This window comes from Pituophis catenifer, unplaced genomic scaffold (genome assembly GCF_029215685.1).
Source record: "Pituophis catenifer annectens isolate HBS135680 unplaced genomic scaffold, rPitCat1.0.hap2 SCAF_1, whole genome shotgun sequence".
Taxonomy (NCBI): domain Eukaryota; kingdom Metazoa; phylum Chordata; class Lepidosauria; order Squamata; family Colubridae; genus Pituophis; species Pituophis catenifer.
Window position 1 is genome coordinate 169,164,201 of NW_027256881.1, and position 21,409 is coordinate 169,185,609.

The window sequence follows — 21,409 nt, forward strand, 5'->3', positions numbered from 1 at the left end:
CCGTCTCTATCTCAATGGAGTGGGGGTTTTCTTTCTTGGGTTTTGAACAGAGGCAGGCCTGACACCTCCTTTCCTTCCCTCTACGTATTGTTGCTTCAAATACTCTTGTGATTACAAGGCTATTATGGTATAGTTAGAGAGGGAGTGTTTAAAGAAAGGTGTAGGATTTGTCAAGGCCCTTGGCTTACAACCATTCATTTAGTGACCATTTAAGGTTACAATGGCACCCAAAAAAGTGACCTATGACCCTTTTTCACACTTACCTTTATAACATCCCCATGGTCACGTGTTCAAAATTTGGATGCTTGGCAACTGGTTCACTGGCAATATTGGTAAAACTCACTTATCAATTGTCTCACTTAGCAACAGAAATTTTGGACTGTATTGTGGTCATAAATTGAGGATTACCTGTACAGTCCCTTTCATTAACTCAGTATTTTCAGTATGCTTAGAAATGGCATAACAGATAATTTAACTCAGAAGCCTTAAAAAAAAAACTATGTTAGGTGGGTAAGATCAAGATCACAAAGGTCTATCTCCAATAAAGGATTATTCAATCCAATCTGGAAATCAAGATCTAAAAGTACATACTGTACTGGAACCACAATCACTCCTGCACTGCACACATAGTACTTACTACTAGCATAAGAAGAAAAATGATAAGGAACAAAACATTTTTATATTCTCCTAGCCAGCAGTAACACTAAGAAATAGACCTATTTGCATGGATATGAACTGCCTTCTGCTCAAAGTGACCTGTTGAGCAGCTAGATCACATTTATGCCTTTAGCAATATGAAGCAAAAGTTGGCTTCTGGAACTCTTGTGCTTATTCCTAGAGTAAGTGTGAGGGGTGATCAGTTTACCTTGTATGTGATTTACTGAGCATACTTGCAGAAGGGATCCTTACAGGTCACTAAAATCAAAGTGCTTAACAGCAAAGAAGGAGAGGAGCAAAAATCAAATAAACCCAAGTGAACCCAAAACACCAACTGAAAGACTGGAAAGAAAAGGAACAACTTAAAATTTAAAGGAAAATTTAAGATTATTGAAATTACACAGTGATGTGATTAAAAAAAACAATCTGGGAGAAATGTAGGAGTTCCCTTTAGATGGTATGCTATAAGAAGAGGTCAGGCAGAGCTCTTGCCAAAGCCAAAGGTTTGGAATGCTCCATGAAGGATGCAACTTGGAGCAGAACCATCATCATGAGTCCATAGTGGAAAGTAAGCTACCTGGGAGGAAAACCAAGGTCAATGTCTTCTGATAAAGCTCTGAGGCTCTTGTTACTATTGCTGCATATTGCATAAGTGGCCAGAGCTCAGGTTTCAACTAGATATGGGGGATGTGTTTTGCTTTGTATTTGTGTCAAGATATAAGTGTATGGTTACTTTGGGGAGGGGGGCTTGGTTGAAAACAGGGTAAATCATACCTTCATTTTTGTTAGTTTACTGATTTTCATCACTTAGGAAAGAACAAACTTTCCATAACTTAGGAAGGAGCAAAAATGGGGCTAATGAAACGTCAGGGGTTTGGTTTGTACTTTTTTGCTAGAGCCCACTTTATCAGATATACTGTATCTAATAAAGGAGACTCTAGTCCAAAGATATTTACACCATAATAAATGTGTTAGTTTTCAAAAGTTACAAGAAGCATGTAGTTTTTGAATCAACAGATTAATACAGGTTTTGGAAATTATGAGGACTAATCTGTTCTATTAAGGCTGGTTTATTATATTAGCAGATTAATCAAAATACACACTCATTCAGTGAGGTTATTACTTACAGTAAATAAAGAGTTTAATCCCCAAACAACATCCTGAAAAGGGGGAAAAAAAGGATTCAACCAAAATTAAATATCTCAAATGCATTATATATAAAAACAGATAGATAAATAGATAGATAAGCAGACAGTCAGAAAGATCATGAAACTACTGGAAACATCCTTATGAATTTCAGAATTTTTAAAGAACCTGATTTGCAAATTATTAAAATCAAATGCAAATCTTTGAAACTATGCAACCATTTAAATTTAAATTCCCTAGTTCCTGATTTTTATCTCCCTCTTATCAGGTATGTTTGTCTTAAAGCTCTACAGCAGACATGTTCAGTGGGAGTGCACACGGCCCTCAACCCACAAGACCATAAGTTTTTAACATTATTGTGTGCATTTATATACATTAACTATATTATATAGTTTATATGCAGCCCAAGAAAATCCCTCTTCACTCAATGTAGTGCAGGCAACCAAAAGGTTGGATATACCTGCTCTATTACATTCTGACATATTCTCAGACTTTCAAGCTAAATGATATCCAAGTTATGAGAATAATACATGCTGGTTAGCTGGGTGTTTGACTAATTTAGTGATTAACAATGGTTTAAAGAAATGATTTTTGGCAATTTCCTCTTGCCAATTCTACTCCCTTTATTACTATTTCTCAATTTACTCTAGTGAGTTGAAGGAACTCTTTGAAACAGTGTGGTATTGTTTATATGCACTGCTGAGAACTGCTAACAATTTCTTCCCTACCCCACTGATAGAAATCTTCCAAGGATCAAAGAGTATTCTGTTAATGGAATTACACCAACTGGATTTAACCCAGTGTCAATTAGCCAAAAAATATAATTTATTTTTTGCTTGTAGCCTCTTGGTTTTGTTCCCACAAAGTAGCAAACAATGGAAATAAACAGCAAATATAAACATACTGTATCATTCACCATTTAAAATATTATTTGACTTTATTAGCTTTAATAATTATATCACTACATACAAAAATCCATTTTCACTTTCTCTGAAAATGAAGAAAGTATCAGTGGATAATATGGCACATGAAATGAACTATTCTTTGCTCTTGACAGTAGAAATACTTCAACAGACACTGAATTGATCAGGGTATATGTGAGTCAGAATTCCAAATTTAAGGTTTTTTGGTTGGTTTTTTTGGACATGACATTCCTGGTCTCAGAGTTAAAAATAAAAATACTAAATTTTCTCACAAAATTACTGAAAGGATGTAATATAGATTGTAAAAAGGACCATGAAATTGATTGATAATGATTCTCTGGCACTTCTGTACATAAAACTGTAGATTAAAAAAATAAAATTCATTATCACTTAATAAGATTCAATTTTTCTAAAGAAAAAGAAAAAAACCTACCACTAGGAATAACAGAATTGGAAGGGACCTTGGAGGTCTTCTAGTCGTAAATGTAAGGTACATTAAAAACACATAAAAATAAGTTTTAAAAATCATTTTAAAATCTAGTCTAGTGACTGAAAATGGCTGCTTCTCAGTTCCTATAAAATAATATTATTGAGGCCTTATGAGGGGCTAAAATTCAGTTGAGAAGCAGGGAAGATAACATTAAAATTTGTTGCATAAAGTTCCTCAAGTCTCATAGATTCACACTGATCCCAGATTATTTCACAAGATTTAGCTCCCATCATCTGCATTATCGCTGTCCACATACTATCAAGCTTTGCTCAAATTTGAGCAGTTTTACCTGCTTTGTTTTAAATTATTTAAATGTATATGCTGCCTATTGCCTGTTGCAGTGACTTATAAAATGACTGCAAGTATTCTTCATAAGGCCTTTCACATGTTCATGGAGATTATTTCCTAAAAATATTATTCCCTAAAATTAAATTGTTCTGTAAAAGTCACCTTTGAAGGTTCTAGTAAGCAGCACTGAGCAGATTCAGTAAGAACACAAAATATTTAGTTTTTTGCTACCGTGTTTTCCCGAAACTAAGACATGTTCCGATAATAAGCCCAATTGGGCTTTTGAGCGCATGCGCTAAAATAAGCCTCCCCCAAAATAAGCCCAATACTTAGACGCTTGCGCAGCTGCCGCGCAAACATTAAAGTTTGGAGGTGAGGCTGGAGAGGGGGTGAAAGGAAGGGGGAACATGCCCCATGCGCCCCTGCCATACATGTGGAAAGGCCTCACAGAGGCTGCTCCCGCAAAATCTAGCTCTTGCGCCCCTTCTCTTAGTGGCGGCTGCAAAGAGCAGCCACAAAAAAACTTGCCAGCCCTAGCCCTGTTGACCTGGGACTGGGGGGAGGGGGACTGCGCCGGAGCTCCGGCCCCATGAGCCCCCCCTCACGCTTGCACCCTCTGGCCCTGCATGAAAAGCAGCTCTGGCCGCCCTGACCTCTTCACTGCAGCTTCTCCCACCTGCTGCCACTGCCAATTGGCCTTGGCTCGGTGGAGAAATGGGTCTCCAATGGGGGTGACTGCTCCAGAAGAGGCGAGCTGCAACCGGGAGCCCCTCGCAACCTCCATGAGGGAGCCTGGCCGGCCGAGGGAGAAAAGGAGAGCCCGCAGTCCCAATGAGCAGATTTTGCAAGCAGCCTCCCTCCCTCCCTCAACTGAAAGGCAGCACCGGGGGCTCCTGCCTCGCTTCCTCACCTGCCCGGCTCCAGACAATGGGAGGGCGCAGAGACTTCCCGCCACTTCCCCACGCTGAAAGAAGCCCCCCGTGGGTGGGTGGCGATCGGCCCCCATGGATGCCAAAAGCCCTGTGGTGGAGGAAGAGTGGGGAGGGGGGTCTCTTGGCCGGCCCTGGAATTGCCAGGGAGGGATGGGGTGTTGCCTTCCCCTTCTGCCCACTGCCTGCGTCCACAATCCAACCTCACCCTCGGCAAACCTTTTTTTGTGTGTGTGTGGATCGGATGCTAAAATGGCCTCAATCCCCCAGGACTGGAGCTCTGAGATGGGATTTGATATGTGGCTTAGGGGGAGGGGGATGCTCTGACAAGCCCACCAGCTGGGTTAAATGCTCGGGCAGCAGAAAGGGTTGGGAGGGAAAAGGCAGCCATGATGACAATGCTGATGATGATGCCAGGATGCCAGAGTCCCCGGGGCGGCTGCTCCAGCATCTGATTTAGCTGGGCGATCCCTGATGAGCAGAAGATGGAGAAGGGAAGGAGGAAGTGCCCCTGCCCCCTGGCCGAAGGGCGGCTTCGATCCGGCGCCTGCGAGGATGCATATAGGGCTGGAAAAGACCTTGAAAAACAGTTGGGAGGAAAAGATTCATAGGAGATAAGAAGAGAAGTAAAAGGCAAACAACATCTGGAAGGCTGTTTTTCCTGTTGTCTCTATTTGTTATTTTTTGGTGGCTGAGGAATAACTGGTGAGCTTTTTGAAATTTTGAAACCAATGCGGATTATAAAGGATAGGAATTGCACTTTAAACTGAACACCTGATTCTGTGAGTTAATGAGTCATGGGGAAATTTGGCGGGCCATTCTGAATTACAAATACCATTTGATAGGATATTCTATGAGGTGAAAGAAGGGAGAAAAAAATTAAACAAAACTTATAAACTTAAATAACTCAGAGGGAGACTTTGAGGATTACAAACATTAAGGATTTTGAGGAACAGTTCAGGGACTGAGCATATTTTTTTAACATTGAGTTTTTGACATTCTTGAAAACGTGGGACATAATAAATAAATAAATAAATAAATAAATAAATAAATAAATAAATAAATTGAACTGCAAATAACTAAAATCTTATTGAAATTGTTTACTGGAAAGTGGATTTGAAAGACTTGAAGAAACTGGGTGGGCTAATTTGGACTTGGATTACTAATGATACTTGATAGAACATCCTACAAGGCAAAAGAAAAAGATGATAGATGAAAAAGAAAAATTTGGACAATTGGGAAGGTGTAAACTGAAAAATTCCAAGGCAAACCATTCAGTATCACAGTAATCCAAGTCTATGTCCCAACCACTGTGAAGAGAATGAAATTGACCGGTTCTATGAAGCCCTACAGCACCTTATAGAATTAACACCAAAAAATGATGTCCTTATCATCATTGGGGATTGGAATGCTAAAGTAGGAAGCCAAAAGATAACCGGAATAACAAGCAAGTTTGGCCTTGGAGTACAAAATGAAGCAGGGCACAGGCTGATAGAATTTTGTCAAGAGAATATGATGGTCATAGCAAACACTTTTTTTTTCCAACAACTCAAGGGACGACTCTACACATGGACATCACCAGATGGTCAACACAGAAATCAGATTGACTATGTGTTCAAAAATGGAAAAGCTCTATACAGTCAGTAAAAATAAGACCAGGACCTGTGGCTCAGATCATGAGCTTGTTGTTGCAAAATTTAGGCTTAAATTGAAGAAAGTAGGGAAAAGCACCAGGCCACTCAGGTATGAACTAAATCATAACCGTGAAAAATATACAGTAGATGTGACAAATAGATTTAAGGAATTAGATCTGATAAACAGAGTGCCTGAAGAACTATGGACGGAGGTTCGCAACATTGTACAAGAGGTAGTAACTAAAACCATCCCAAAGAAAAAGAAATGCAAGAAAGCAAAATGGTTGTCTGAGGAAGCTTTACAAATGAGGAAAGAAGGGAAGCAAAAGGCAAGGGAGAAAGAGAAAGATTCACCCAATTGAATGCAGAATTCCAGAGAATAGCTAGAAGAGATAAGAATACCTTCTTAAATGAACAGTGCAAAGATATAGAAGAAAACAGTAGAATAGGGAGGACCAGAGATCTTTTCAAGAAAATTGGAGATATGAAGGGAACATTTCACGCAAAGGTGGGCATGATAAAGGACCAAAATGGCAGGGACCTAACAAAGGCAGAAGAGATTAAGAAGAGGTGGCAAAATTATACAGAAGAATTATACAAGAACGAGCTTAACATCCCTGATAACCACAGTGGGGTGGCCACTGACCTCAAGCCAGACATCCTAGAATGTGAAGTCAAATGGGCCTTAGGAAATCTGAGCAACAACAAAGCTAGTGGGGGTGACAGTATTCGAGCTGAGCTATTCAAAATTTTAATAGACAATGCAGGTGCTACACTCAATTTGCCAGCAAATTTGGAAAACTCAACAGTGGCCACAGAATTGGAAAAGGTCAGTTTACATTCCAATTCCAAAGAAAGGCAATGCTAAAGAGTGTTCAAACTATCGCACCATTGCACTCATTTCACATGCTAGTAAAGTTATGCTCAAAATTCTACAAGCTAGGCTCCAGCAGTATGTGGATCGAGAACTACCAGAAGTACAGGCAGGATTTCGAAGAGGCAGAGGAACTAGAGATCAAATTGCCAACATACAATGGATCATGGAGAAAGCTAGGGAGTTGAAGAAAAACATCTACTTCTGCTTCATTGACTATGCTAAAGCCTTTGATTGTGTGGATCACAACAAATTGTGGCAAGTTCTTAAAGAGATGGGAGTACCACACCATCTTATCTGTCTCTTGGGAAACCTATATGCGGGTCAAGAAGCAACAGTGAGAACTGGACATGGAACCATTGATTGGTTCAAAATTGGGAAAGGAGTCCAGCAAGGCTGTATACTGTCACCCTGACTATTTAACTTATATGCAGAGCACATCATGAGAAAGGCGGGGCTAGATGAATCAAAAGTTGGAATTAACATTGCCAGGAGAAATATCAACAACCTCAGATATGCAGATGATACCACTCTAATGGCAGAAAGTGAAGAGGAACTAAAGAGCCTTTTGATGCTGGTGAAGAAGGAGAGTGCAAAAGTTGGCTTGAAACTGAATATTAAGAAAACTAAGATTATGGCATCCAGCCCTCTCAATTCCTGGCAAATAGATGGGGAAGAAATGGAGGTAGTGACAGATTTTATTTTCCTGGGCTCCAAGAACACCACAGATGGGGATTGCAGACAAGAAATTAAAAGACGCTTACTTCTGGGGAGGAAAGCTATAGCAAATCTAGACAGCATACTAAAAAGCAGATATCACCCTGCCAACAAAAGTGCATATAGTCACGCCAATGGTTTTCCCAGTTGCAAGGTATGGCTGTGATAGTTGGACCATAAGGAAGGCTGAGTGCCAAAGAACTGAGGCCTTTGAACTATGGTGCTGGAGAAGACTCCTGTGAGTCCCTTGGATTGCAAGGTGATCCAACTGGTCAGTCCTAGAGGAGATCAACCCTGATTGCTCTTTAGAAGGCCAGATCCTGAAGATGAAACTCAAATACTCTGGCCACCTAATGAGAAAGAAGGGTTCGCTGGAGAAGAGCCTAATGCTGGGAAAGATTGAGGGCAAAAGAAGAAGGGGATGACAGAGAATGAAGTGGCTGGATGGAGTCACTGAAGCAGTAGGTGTGAGCTTAAATGGACTCGAGGATGGTAGAGGACAGGAAGGCCTGGAGGAACATTGTCGATGCGGTCACGATGGGTCAGACACAACTTCACAACTAACAACAATAAAACTGGAAAATTATAAAGATTGTAAATTATCAATTTATACCTTTTAAGGACTATAAATTTAGGGGATTTAATTAAATTTAGAGGTATAATTCTGGGACTGACTAAATTTTATTAATAACTGGTTTCTTTGGAGTTTTTAGATATTGGGACACTGGGCAATTTTTATATTAAAATATTACAAAATGAATCAACAGGAGACAATAAAGATATATATAAAGAAATGTTAGTGATGCTTAAAAGTATTTATGAAAATGTGACAAAGAATCATAAGGATGGGATTGTTCAAAGACAAAGATGAGAGTGTAGAAGACCCTCAACAAATGTTGGAAAAAGATGAACATAATATTCAGCAGACAGATGAGAAATTAGAAGGAGTGGTGGAGGAGACAAATCAAAATAAATTACAAGAAGACAAAACACTGAAGAGACAATAGCAATAAGTACTATAATAAGTACTATAAACAGATAATTCCTTAAGATTTTAGAATAGAACAGAGAAAAAAAAAAGGAAGATCTCCCCAAAATAAGAAAGGGGTTATGGATGGATAATCAAATGATGCAACAAGAAGGAGACAAGGGGTAAGGCAGAGGGAACATTCAGTCTGTGCAAAAATGTTAGAAAGAAATATAAGATTCCAAAAGAAAAATATTATCAAAAAGTCAATAAATGATGAAATTCTAAAAAGGCTAAGAGACAATGGATAGAGATAAAATATCTTACAATACAGTGATTGTATTAAAAACTAATAGAAAAAAGTAGAAAGTATAAAAGTAGAAAGTATAAAAGTAGAAAGTATATTGGGAAAATAGTACTATGCATATTGACATATAATAAAATTTATTATAACCACAACTATATTAAGGTTAGGAGATGGAAGACTATGATTAGGTATATTTAAATGTATTATTATTATTAACAGTATGTAAAAATACATAAAAAATACATAAAAAAGCTTACAACTTTCATGGACTATAAATTTAGGGGATTTAAGAGATATAATCCCGTGATTGATTAAATCTCATTAATAATTGGTTTTATTGGTGTTTCTAGAAAATTGAGATAATGGAATTATGGTGAAACATTGAATAATACTTAAAATATTAGTGATTCAGCAGGGAACAAGTACATTTTATGAAGAAATGTTATTGATGTTTAAATATATTTATGGAGACAGTGATAAAGAATCATAAAGAGAGAATGGTACTCTTTAAAGACAAAGATGTTGAATGTAGAAGAACCCCAACAAATTGGGAGGAGGGAATGAGTACAAATTGGGAAATAGTATTATACACACTGATATATAAAAGAATTGATTATAACTACAATGTATATATTAAGGTTAGAAATTGGAAGACAAATATTATGTATATTTAATTGTATTCTTAATGTTAGCATTGTGTAAAAAGTATATGGATCCAGTCAATACACTGCCCACAAAATATGTATGGTTGTTAAAGGAAAATTACAAATAAAACATATATATTTAAAAAAAGATCCCAAGGGAAGAGCAAGAGAGACTGATCAAAAAGTCAGTAAGAGTTGAAATACTAAAAAGGGCAAGAGATGATGGACAGATATTGTTCTGACCCGGCCTTCGCAGAAACAAGAAACAGACTCCCCGCAAAGAAACCCCCCTCTTTATTTACACATTGGGAATTAACTGCATTCACCAACAGAAAGTCCAGACAAGAGTCCTGCCTGTTAACTGAAGTTAACTGAAACAATAGTCCTTATCAGCTCGTTATGATAAATGCAAGGCTGTGAGCTCCCAATTAAGGCTGCAAATTAAGTCAGTTCAAACAGAGAAATAAATAAACCTCAGTTCTGGCAAGGCAGTCTTTGTCGCACAAAACACACAAGGAGCAAACTTTTCAGAAATGCAAACGGTGGTCTGCGACAACCAAACCACTCCTGTTTCCTCCTAAGTATTCCCCAGCCAGGGAGGGGCTAGTCAGCATCCAAATTTGTTTTGCTTCCCAAGCCAGCTCATTGTCCTCCATTGTTCACCTCTCCTATCTGCTCTGCGCATAAGCGCATCTGGAACAGGCCCCAGCTGTTCCTCCTCCTCACTCATCTCTAACTCCAAAGGCAGCTGCCTCTCTGGCTGGGAAATGCTGGACGGCCCTAGCTCTATCCCTGTGTCCGACGCTGAGCATTCATCAGAGCCTTCCCCAGGCTCCAGAACTGGCCCAAGTTCTTCCCCAAAAACCTCACTGTCCGAGTCTGCCACCAGCTCTGCACAACAGATATAGAATACATCTTAATATGGGATTTGTTTTACTAAAGACTAAAAAAATAGAGCTAGAAATTAAAAATGTTATTATGCATACTGTTATATGATAGAAGCTATTATAGTTAATATGTATAAGTAAATATTAGAAGATTACTATTATGGAGGCTTAAAAAATAAAAAATAAGGGATGATGGATAGATACATAACACCTCTTAATATGGGAATTGTTGTATCAGAGGCCAGTAATAAGACATAGAAAGTAGAAATTAGAAAAACACTATTTTATATTCTGCCACAAAATAGAATACATTACAATGTAAGCTGAAAGAGTATTATTATATATATTTAATTAATATTATTGTTATCAATATTTTGTATAAAGTAAATTGACCCAGACAATGTACTGTTCTCTACGGATTTTGAAGGGGTGTGTGTGTATTATTACAACCAAGATTAAGTGCGGTACTAACACAACTCTATGAAGCATCAGCCTTACAATGAATAGTTGCAGGAACTGGGCATAGCTAATCTAGTGAAGAGAAGGACCAGGAGAGACATAATAGCAGTGTTCCAATATTCAAGGGGCTGCCACAGAGAGAAGGAGGTCAAGCTATTTTCCAAGGAATAATGGATGGAAACTGAACAAGGAGAGATTCAACCTGGAAATAAGGAAAAATTTTCTGTCAGTGAAAGCAATCAACCAATGGAACAGCTTGCCTTCAGAAGTTGTGGGAGCTTCATCACTGGAAGCTTTCAAGAAGAGACTGGACTACCATCTGTCAGAAATGGTGTAGAGCAGTGATGACTAACCTTTTTCTTGTTGTGTGCTGAAAGTGCGCATGTGCAATAGCGTGCGCATGTGCCTGCACCCATAATGCAATGCGCCTGTGCCCCCATGCCCCATGCATGCGTGCGCGACCCCCCACTCCCCCAGCCCCCCGCACATGCACATGATCCCCCACATTCCCCCTGCCCTGTTTTGGGCCTAGTAGGCCTCCTTGCAGCCTCCTGAGACCAAGAATGGTCCGCAGGGAGTGGGGGTGTAGCAACCCCCCACACAGCCCATTTTTGATTTTAGGAGGTCGCAGGAAGGCCTGCTAGGCCCAAAATGGGCCGTGGTGGGGGGAGCTGCTCCTCCCCGTGCTCCCCTATCCCAGCACATGCACATGGGCTTCCACGCATGTAAGCACGTCTCCCATATGCGCCCCTCCCCCGCCCCCAATGCGTGGCAGAGACCCGAAAATCAGCTGGCTGGCGAGAAGTGTGCGCACATGCGGGGTGGAGCTAAGCTGGGTGATGGCTCGCATGCATGCAGTTAGGGCTCTGCATGCCACCTGTGGCATGCATGCCATAGGCTCACCATCACGGGTTTAGAGTTTCTTGCTTGGGCGGGGGTTGGACTAGACCTACAAGGTCTCTTCCAACTCTGTTAATCTGTTTGTCTATCAAAACAATTCCTGATGTCTCCTGCAAGTTAGCTCATAGGTTGTTGCTTCTATAAGCCAATAATATACCATGTTTTCCCGAAAATAAGACTGGGTCTTATATTATTTTTTGCCCGTCATCCAACCTCATCCTCCAGCTCTGCTGCACACATGGGACAAGTCTCCCACCCGCCGTTGCACCCGCAATGACCTCAGCAAACGGAAAGTGCGGGGAGCCCATCCCCAAGAGGCAATCAGGACTCCCCTTCCCTCCTTGTTACACTCACATGGCTCGCCCAAATGCGCCCCCATGAGCTGGCCACGCCCATCTTAACTAGGGCTTATTACGAGCATCCTGAAAAATCATGCTAGGGCTTATTTGGTTGGGCCTTATTTAAGTAAATTGTTGTTGTTGTTGTTGCTCCTCCTCCTCCTCCTCCTTCTCCTCCTCTTCTTCTTCTCCTTCTCCTTCTTCTTTTTAACTCGGTAATCATCCTGCTTAGATCTTGATGGGATTAAAATGTGCCCTAATATCACTTGCCACCATTAATCACTGTAATTAAAATTAGAGATCAAGTATGCAAAGACATTGGGAGAGGATTAAAAAATATCATTATTTGAAGATTCCAGTCTGGGTATCTACAATTGAAGCTTTTTCATATCCAGTGATATTCAAAAGGGAACAAATTGTTAGATATAGTGAATTATTGGATGAAAAGGGTGAACTTAAATTAAAACAAGACTTAGAAGATTAGAGATTTAAGATGGATTGGTTTTCATATATGCAAATATTTTCTAGATATCGAGAAGGCTTTTATAATGTTTTCTATAAACAAGAAGGCTTTTATAATGTTTTGACTATCTTAGATAAGATATTGATGGATTCTGATGACTATGTAATTAAAAAGTTATATGGACACTTGGTAGAGGCAAAACTGGAAGAAGAAGAAGTTAAAGAGTCAATGATAGCATGGGGGAAAAATTTGGGTTATGGTATTGATTTAGAGAAATGGCAAAAATTGTGGTCACATAATTATAAAATGACAATGTCTACAGCATATAAGGAGAATTTGTATAAAATGTTTTACAGGTGGCATTTACCCCCAAAGAGGATAGCCAGAATGTTCAAGAACAAATCGGAGAAGTGTTGGAAGTGCCATCAGACCCCAGGATCTTATTACCATATATGGTGGACATGTGTAGAAGCAAGGAGATTTTGGACTAAGATACACACATGGTTGGAAAAAATGACAAAGTGACATATTGATCTTAAACCAGAGATATTTTTATTAGGGATCTTACCAGAGACATTTAACGAAGAATTACAATATTTAATTGTGAATATTTTAACAGCGGCTAGAATTGTATTTGCAAAAAACTGGAAAGGAGAGAAGATAATTACTGATGAAGAAATTATTAAGAAAATGTTGGATTGTCCCGAAATGAGTAGATTGACATTTGAAATAAGAGAACAGGAAGATAAACAATATTATTTGATATGGGAGCTATTTTATCAATGGATAGATAATAAAGTATGGAGATGAAATATTATATATGAAATGAAATTTGGATAAAATGTTTAAACATTTGTTTTTTGTTAGAGGTAAGAATATCTGTCATATAATGAGAGTTTGAAAATTTTGAGAGCACGAAATGATTTTCCCTGATCGAAATACTGTCTGTAAGTGTTTGGAAGGTTGATGTTTTTATGTTGTTTTTGTTTAAAAAATAAAAAACTGCAAAAAAAAAGTATGCAAAGACTAAAGCTTTCATTTTTCCTAAACTTCCTAAAATTCATAGGTTGCAACTAAATGATCATGATATCAAAGCTGATATTTAAAATATTTTAGGATCTTTTTCAGACCTCTGGCAGAGAAATGCTCATGTGGACTAAGTAGCTCAGAATGCTTAAAATTCAGATTTGGAACAATTAGATTTTTTAAACTAATGATTAACCCCTTTTAATTCTTATTGCCCTAAATCAGGCAAGGTAAGCTCTCAATTCTTGTATGGTATGCAACAATTACTCAGAATTTGGAAACTGTGGCAGCCTAAATTCTTGCAAAACATCTTTCAAACTTCATACTGTTTTTCCAGTGGTTCTATACTGTGAGGCTGGTGAAATTAAGACTGAAAACAAGATTGGACAAACTTTCTTTATCTATTGGTTAATAGACTTGACCATTCTGTGGCTAACATTCTGTGGCTTTTTAATGAAAAATACAAAAAGTTAACAACATAAAGATTAAACAGCATATAGAGAAAGATGAATTTTTTACAGATTTTTTAAATCTGAAGAGAGGGGCCCCAAATGGAAATCTTAAATTTGTTTTAAAATAAGTATATTAAAGATTCAGTTTGTATTCGTTTGCTGAGTAATGTGCATACCCTATTAATGTAAATAAATCTACATTAATATTATTATTTATTATTATTCATATTTCTATGCCACCACTCTCCAAGGACTCTGGGCGGCTTACATCAAAGACAGTATACTAAATAGTATATTGCCCCCAACAATCTGGGTCCTCATTTTACCCACCTTGGAAGGATGGAAGGCTGAGTCAACCTTGAGCCGGTGAGATTTGATCTGCCGATCTGCTGAACTAGCAGTCAGCTGAAGTAGTTGCAGTACTGCACTCTAACCACTGCGCCACCTCGGCTCTTTTAAATAAACCACTGTGCCACCTCGGCTCTGTCAATATCATTAACAGTTATATCTCAAATATTACAGAGTTGCTGTGATGATTCAATTAATCTTCTAAAAATACTTCATTCTCTCTGGATACTAACAAACTAAGGAATGAGAGATGTGGAATACAGTCAACAGGGGAGGGCAGAGAGATAGCAGGAGCAGATATATATCCTGAATGGAACTGGATCTTTTCTGTGTTCACCACCATAACTTCTACTACTGTGGTACTAAAGTTAATAGATATGGATATGATCACCAGAAATACAATGAACAAGTAGGTTATTTAACAAAGGAGATAACCTACCTTATCTCATAGTATTTTCATTAAAGTTTCTTTCTGCTGAGTGTGCAAGCAGAAGTAGATGGGGGCTCAGATATGACCCCCAGTTCGGTACGAGTAGGATGCATTGCCTGCTGGGGAGGAGGGGGGCCGCTGAGGTAGGGAAGGGGATCCCTGGGGGGATGGAGAGCTGGAATATTGCGGTTATGACTGGGAGAGGTAGATATGGCGGGAGCCAAGAGGTAGGTCGCTCTCGGGGAACTAGGACTCGCTGCCTCAAAGCAATTACTTATTCCGGCCCTCTGGTTTTGGTTCGCCGGGCTCACCTTGTATACCTGGCAACTTGGGATGTCAGGGCCCTGGCCTCAGGCTGCTGCTATTTAATGCCAGGTCTATTGTTAACAAGGCCCCCCCTTGTTTGGGACTTAATGCTGGAGGAGGGGGCCGACCTGGCATGTATATCTCAGACCTGGCTGGGCCGGGGGGGGGGGGTTCCCCTCTCAAAGATGTGCCCAGACGGGTTTCAGATATTGCATCAGCCGCGACTCCAGGGAAGGGGTGGAGGATGGCAGCTATTATCCGGAAGAGCCTTTGTCCTCGCAGGATCCCTGCCCCGGAGATTGTTGGGTGTGAGTCTCATGGGGGGGAGGCACACGCCCGATCTGGTTTTCGTCTCGGAGCAGTGGCAAGATGAGTTCGGTGGGGGATCTCCTACTATTTATCCCCTGTCATGGACCGACCATGACCATTATGTGCTGTGCCTCCAGAATTGGTTGAATGGCCTGAATATCCAGTAGATGTTTTATGGCCGATTCCATGAGGCACTGCTTTGCCCGCTCTTGTGATACTGGACAGCAGACAAAGAGCCTCGGAGGATGGACTGGAATTCCAGGGAGAGGGCCGACCTTACCGTCTCCCTGACCCAAGAGTCCGAGGTGGAGTCCTCCCACTGGTTGGCAGAGAGAGCCAACTGGCCCCCTATGGAAGGATTAGAGCATCAAAGGGAATGACCCCTCCCACCCCGAAAGGACCGTTTGGTATTGTTGCCCCTGCCTGTCTGTCCTCTCCCTGACCTTGCCTGAAGGGAAAGGACCTCTGCGTCGACTGTGCCCCAAAACCACAGTCCAATCCCCAAAAGGAAGGATGAAAATACGGGGCTGGGCGGGAGTCAACCCATCTGGTCAAGTTGGGCATGATTTTGCATTTGTCCTGGGACTCAATGAGAATAGGGTCCAGGGAGTTGCCAAACAATTTATCTTCCACATACGGGGAGGCTGCCAGCCGCCACTTGTTCCTAGTGTCTGCCTGCCACTGGCGAAGCCACAGGTGACGCAATGCAATGGAAGACCCAATGGCTTTAGCCACGAATCTAGACGCATTTAGCGTCACATCAGCAGAAAATACCACCACCACCATGATCTTATTGAAATCTTGGTGGGAGCGAGTATCTGCGACTGGCAATCGGTCCTGTAATTGTCTTAACCAGAGCAATGAAACCCTGTCAAAAAAGGATGCCGCCGAGGCTGCCTTGACGTCCCAGGCCGAAGCCTGATGGGCCTTGACCAGAGACTGCTCTGATCTCTTATCCTCAGGGCGGAGGTGCTCCTCTGGGGGCCCTGGTAAATTGGACTGAGATGACAGTGCCACCACTGGAGCGTCAACCACTGGAACTTTTAGAGACTTGGACATGTCTGAACCCATGTTGTATAGGCGCTTGTCCAAGCCGCTGGGATTGGGCCGAGCTGGGAGAGGACCACTGTCTTTGCACAATGTCCAGAAAAAGTCTGGGAGCCAGAACCTCCTCAGACTCTATGGTGGGCTCTGCAAATAAAGGGTCTGCAGGATCAGCGGTATCCAGGACAGCACCAGGAGTTACCTAAACTGTGCCCTGTCGAGTAGTTAGCTTAGCCTTGTGTAGCAAGGACCTAAAAAGCTGGGGCCGGATAAGCCCAACAAAGGCTGGCGGGTCAGGCATAAGACCTTCATTGTCAGACAGCTTAATATCACGATGTATCTCCTCCCCTGAGAAGGAGGCCTGGCTGGAAGAGGCAGCTGAGCATTCCAGATCATGGAAGGACCCAAACCCTGAGGCCTGAGCCCTAGAGAAATCAGAGGCCACAGAAGCAGAGCTTTGTTGTAACCCTGCTTCAATGCCTTGCCTTATGGCATCAGAAATAAAGGCAGACAAATTGAGAGGAATTTGGGGATCACATGGCTGATCAGGCCTCAAGCCTGCAGCGGTGGGCATGAAGGTTGCCTCAGCTGAGGACATCCTATGTGCCACCGGTTGCTCCCAAGAGGTTTCAGATAGCTCTAAGGCCGGCATAACGCCAAAAAGCAACTCACTGTCACTAGGCAAAACAGGAGTCTGCTCTGAGTCACCCATCTGGGGACCAAGCAGTAGAAGGAACCTCCTCCAAAATATAAGGCAGCTGCGATTGAACCGCAGAAGAAAGCTGGGACTTTGCAAGTTCCTTGCTCTGGAGGCTTTTTCCCTTTCTCTCAGCCTGCTTTTGGGCCTTCTGTATTATTTTTTCAATGGCCTTGTACATCTGTTGAGCCACCCTTTCAGAAGACTTAGAAGGCTGTGAATGAGACTTTTTTGCTCGAGAATGAGCATTGCCTCGCCCAGGAGGTCTGGAACCCGAAGGCCCCTCCCTGGGATCACTGTCCTGATCAGATAAACCTGACTCTGATCTGGGCTGGGAACGCCCCAGAGCTGTTGAGGCCATTGTGGAATCCCTGAAAGGGAAATCTAGGCCAGAGGTATGAGGTCAAAAAAATGCCTTTGATGAACGCTAAGCTTGAAGAGCCCTCAGCGCAGGCAAGGACCCCTTAGTCCTGCAGGATAATTAGGGAGGATTGGGGTGGGGCAGGGCTGGGCGGATCCTCTCCCCAATCGCTGCTCCTTTCCCGAGGCAACGCGGTCCTGCGGGCCCAGGGTCGCAGAGCTAGGCTGGTGAATGCTGGCCCAATTAATAAAATAGGGTGCTTGTAAGGGTCTATCCTCCCTCAAACCTCTGAAGGCTTCCTTTTGGATCGGTCTTACCAAGGTCTCAAAATGGCCACCAAAGCTCTTCGCTAAGACTCCAAAATGGCCACTGATCCTCCACATCACTCTCTCACTCTCTCAGGCCAGCGCTACAGAGCCAGGCTTGTGGGCGCTGCCTGCAGCATCTTTCAACAGTGCCGATCCTGCGCACCCTCCAGGCAAACGCTAGAGCCAGGCTCGTGAGCACTGCCTTCGCTTCGCAAACAGGACCAAATCCTCGGGTCCCCTGTGGGTCAGCGTTTTGGGGCAAAGCCCGTGAGTGCTGCCTGGAGGTCTAACAGCCAATAGACCTCTCGCCGCCCTCGTGGCCTTCAGCGGGCTCAGGCTGAGTCACCCTTCACGCTGGAAAGTCAGCAAAGGTTCCTCCAAGACAACTGTGAACTTTCACTAGAATTTTAGCAGTAAAATAGAAGCTTTTCGCTAAGGAAAATCAGTCAGAAATGGACAGCTCGAAGAAACATGTCTGTCCAGCTAGACTGAGTCTAAAAGCTGGGAAGCGACAGGAGAGGCATGGCTTAACAGTTTTCAGACTCAGTCCTAGCAGCTAACAGAGTTAACCCATTCCTGACTGCTGTTCCCTCCTTTATGGAGAACAATGATTTTCTAAGTCTGAGAGTTATCCATTCTTTCACCCATGTTAATACAGAAACTTGATAGTAAAGGTCTAATCTGGTAGCCCCAAGCCCCCATTATATTTAGATTCTTGCAACATTTTCAGTCTTATTCTTGCTTTTTTTCCCTTGCCAAATAAATTTCAAAATTGTGTTTAACTCATCGAAGTATTTTTTTTCTCTACTTGTACAGAGATCGTTTGGAATAAAAAAAGTAGTTTCAGTAAAATATTCATTTTTATGGTTGCAATTCTTCCTATCATTGATAGTTGCAAATTTTTCCATAGTATTCATAATTAGTATTCATAATTTAGTCCACTGTACTACAGGCTCTTAGATTTTGGATTAATTTGGTGGGCCATCTGGATTTACACCAACACTAGCAACCTCCAGGCCATTAAAGCAAAGATTAATTCACACAATGTCACAACAGGGAAAAACAAATACATTTCAAAAAGAAATAAAATTGATGCTTCAATCTATCCAGGAAGCTATGATAAAGAATTACAACAAGATGAAAAAGGACTTGGGGGGGATCAAGAAACACGCACAATATGGTTGTGCAATTAGGAAACTCTCAGCAAATGATAACGGAAATTGAACAAAGAACCCAGAGAATAGAAGAGAAATCAGAAGGAGCAGAGGAAAGAATAGAGGAGATAAATCAACAATTGATACAAGTAGATAAAGATCTGGAAAGGATAGTAATAATTCCTGAAATGGAGAAGATAGCTTACTCTCTAAGATGTCAAAATATAGAAGAGGACAGAGAGGAAGATTACCTAAAAGTGATGGAGTTGTTGGCAAGTGCCCTAGATATGGGAAGGCATGAGAGAGACATAGAGGCGGATGAAATACTTACGACTAAATATGAGTGATGCAAGGAGACATAAAGTCCCAAGAGAGGAGCATGTGAGATTGGGTAAAAAGTCAACAAGAGTTGAAATACTAAAAAGGGCAAGAGATGATAGATAGATATATAATACTTTTTAATTTCTTTTATTAATGATTAGAAAATAGAGGTAGAAAGCAGAAATTAGGAAAATACTATTATGCATACTATACTATACTATACTATACTATACTATACTATACTATACTATACTATACTATACTATACTATACTATACTATACTATAATATAATATAATATAATATAATATATTATTATACATACACGTAAATATTAGAAGTTGAAAGACTATTGCTATGTATATGTAAATAATAGTTACTATTATTATTATGTATAAATAAATTGACCCAGACAATACACCGTTCACTAAACACTTACATGTGTTAAAGAAAGAAGTATAAATAAAATTTAAAAAAAAGGAAGAAAGAAAATCAATGCCATTTCTTTTTCTGAGTGTGTTTCATAGTATTCCAACGTGTCTAAAATAAATCTTACGTTATTTTTTATCTTTTTGGTAGGAATCCATTTTGATCCGGGTGGATAAATTCATTCAAAAATCTTTTTAATCTCTCTGCCATTATTGATGCAAATATTTTATAATCTTTATTTAGTAATGATATAGACCTATAGTTCTTTATCTGTGTCAGGTCTTTCAGGATTAGAGTAATATTTGCTTCTATCCAAGTATTTGGTATCTTAGCCTCTAGCAATACCTCATTGTAAACCTCTAACATTGACAAATTCAGTGTATCCTGTAAGTGTTTATATACTTCTGCTAGTAGTCTATCTGGTCCTGAGGACTTGTTATTTTATCGCATCTGTCAGCTCCATCATTGTTATTCTTTCATTTAACATATTTTTAATGTTTTCAGGCACTTTCGGTAGTTTAATTTTTTCCAAGTATTATATTATTATTTCCTCTGGAATTTTTTTTTTATCTTATAGTTTTTCATAATATTCCTGAATTATTATTTTTTAAATCTCATTTTGAAATTGTAGGTTTCCTTTCACATCTTGTAGTTTGCTTATCAGTTTCTTCTCTCTCTCTTTTTTCAGTTTATAATCTAACCATCTTCCTGGTTTGTTGGCGGTTTCAAATAATTTTTGTTTTCCTCTTTTAATTTTTTGCGCCAATTCTTTTTCTATTACATTTAATTTGTGTTTTATTATTTCCATTTGATTTTTTAAAACTTTCTTTTGTGGATCTTTTTGCAGTTCTAATTCAAGTTTTCTATGTTCTCCTAATGACATTTTATGTTGTTGTTTTTTCTTATTTTTCCTCGCTATGCAGATTATAGCTACTCCCCTAATGTATGCTTTAGTTGTATCCCATAAATTTTGTAGTGATGTGTCTTTTTTTTTTCCTTTGAATTGAATTCCATTTCTTTTACTATTGTTTGCATAAACTCTTTCTGTTTTAATATGGATTGATTCAATGTCCATCTCAACCTTTTATTTTCTCCTTTCCAATTTACTTTTATTGGGTTATGGTCGGCCCATATGTTAGTTTCTATCTCATGCACGTTAAATCTTAGTTCAGGTGACATCCAGATCATGTCAATTCTGGACCATGATTTATGCCTGTTTGAATAAAATGTGCATTGATATTTTTCCCTGATTCATTTCTCTCCGTGTATCGTGTATACAAGTTTCTTCTACCATTAAAAAAAATACCTTAAGAAATATCTTAGCCTTTTTTCCGGTCTTACTACTTCTATAATCTAATTTTGCATCTACAATTGCATTGAAATCTCCTACAACACAAATGTTTTTATATTCCATTTCCAATATCTACATACAGTTTTTGATAAAAAGTTTTCTTAGTTGTTATTTGGCACATATATTGCTGTCAAAAGTATCTTTGTTTGGTTCATCTCTATCTCCATTAAAATGCTGCCTTCTTCATCCATATATATATATATATATATATATATATATATATATATATATATATATATATATATATGTA

The 21,409-nt window shown here is 40.0% G+C and overlaps 1 protein-coding gene across 4 annotated transcripts in view; it reads right to left on the minus strand.

The window, feature by feature from the left end:
- Nucleotides 1–21,409, minus strand: part of UBE2F (ubiquitin conjugating enzyme E2 F (putative)) — a 207,545-nt gene that overhangs the window by 21,837 nt on the left and 164,299 nt on the right. For 3 of the 4 annotated variants that reach the window (XM_070933181.1, XM_070933179.1, XM_070933180.1), the window contains one exon: nt 1,785–1,817. The exons of the other annotated variant lie outside the window; for it this stretch is intronic. In XM_070933181.1, coding sequence (XP_070789282.1) covers nt 1,785–1,817 — 33 coding nt within the window. The remainder of the gene's footprint in view (nt 1–1,784; nt 1,818–21,409) is intronic. 4 annotated transcript variants of the gene reach the window in all.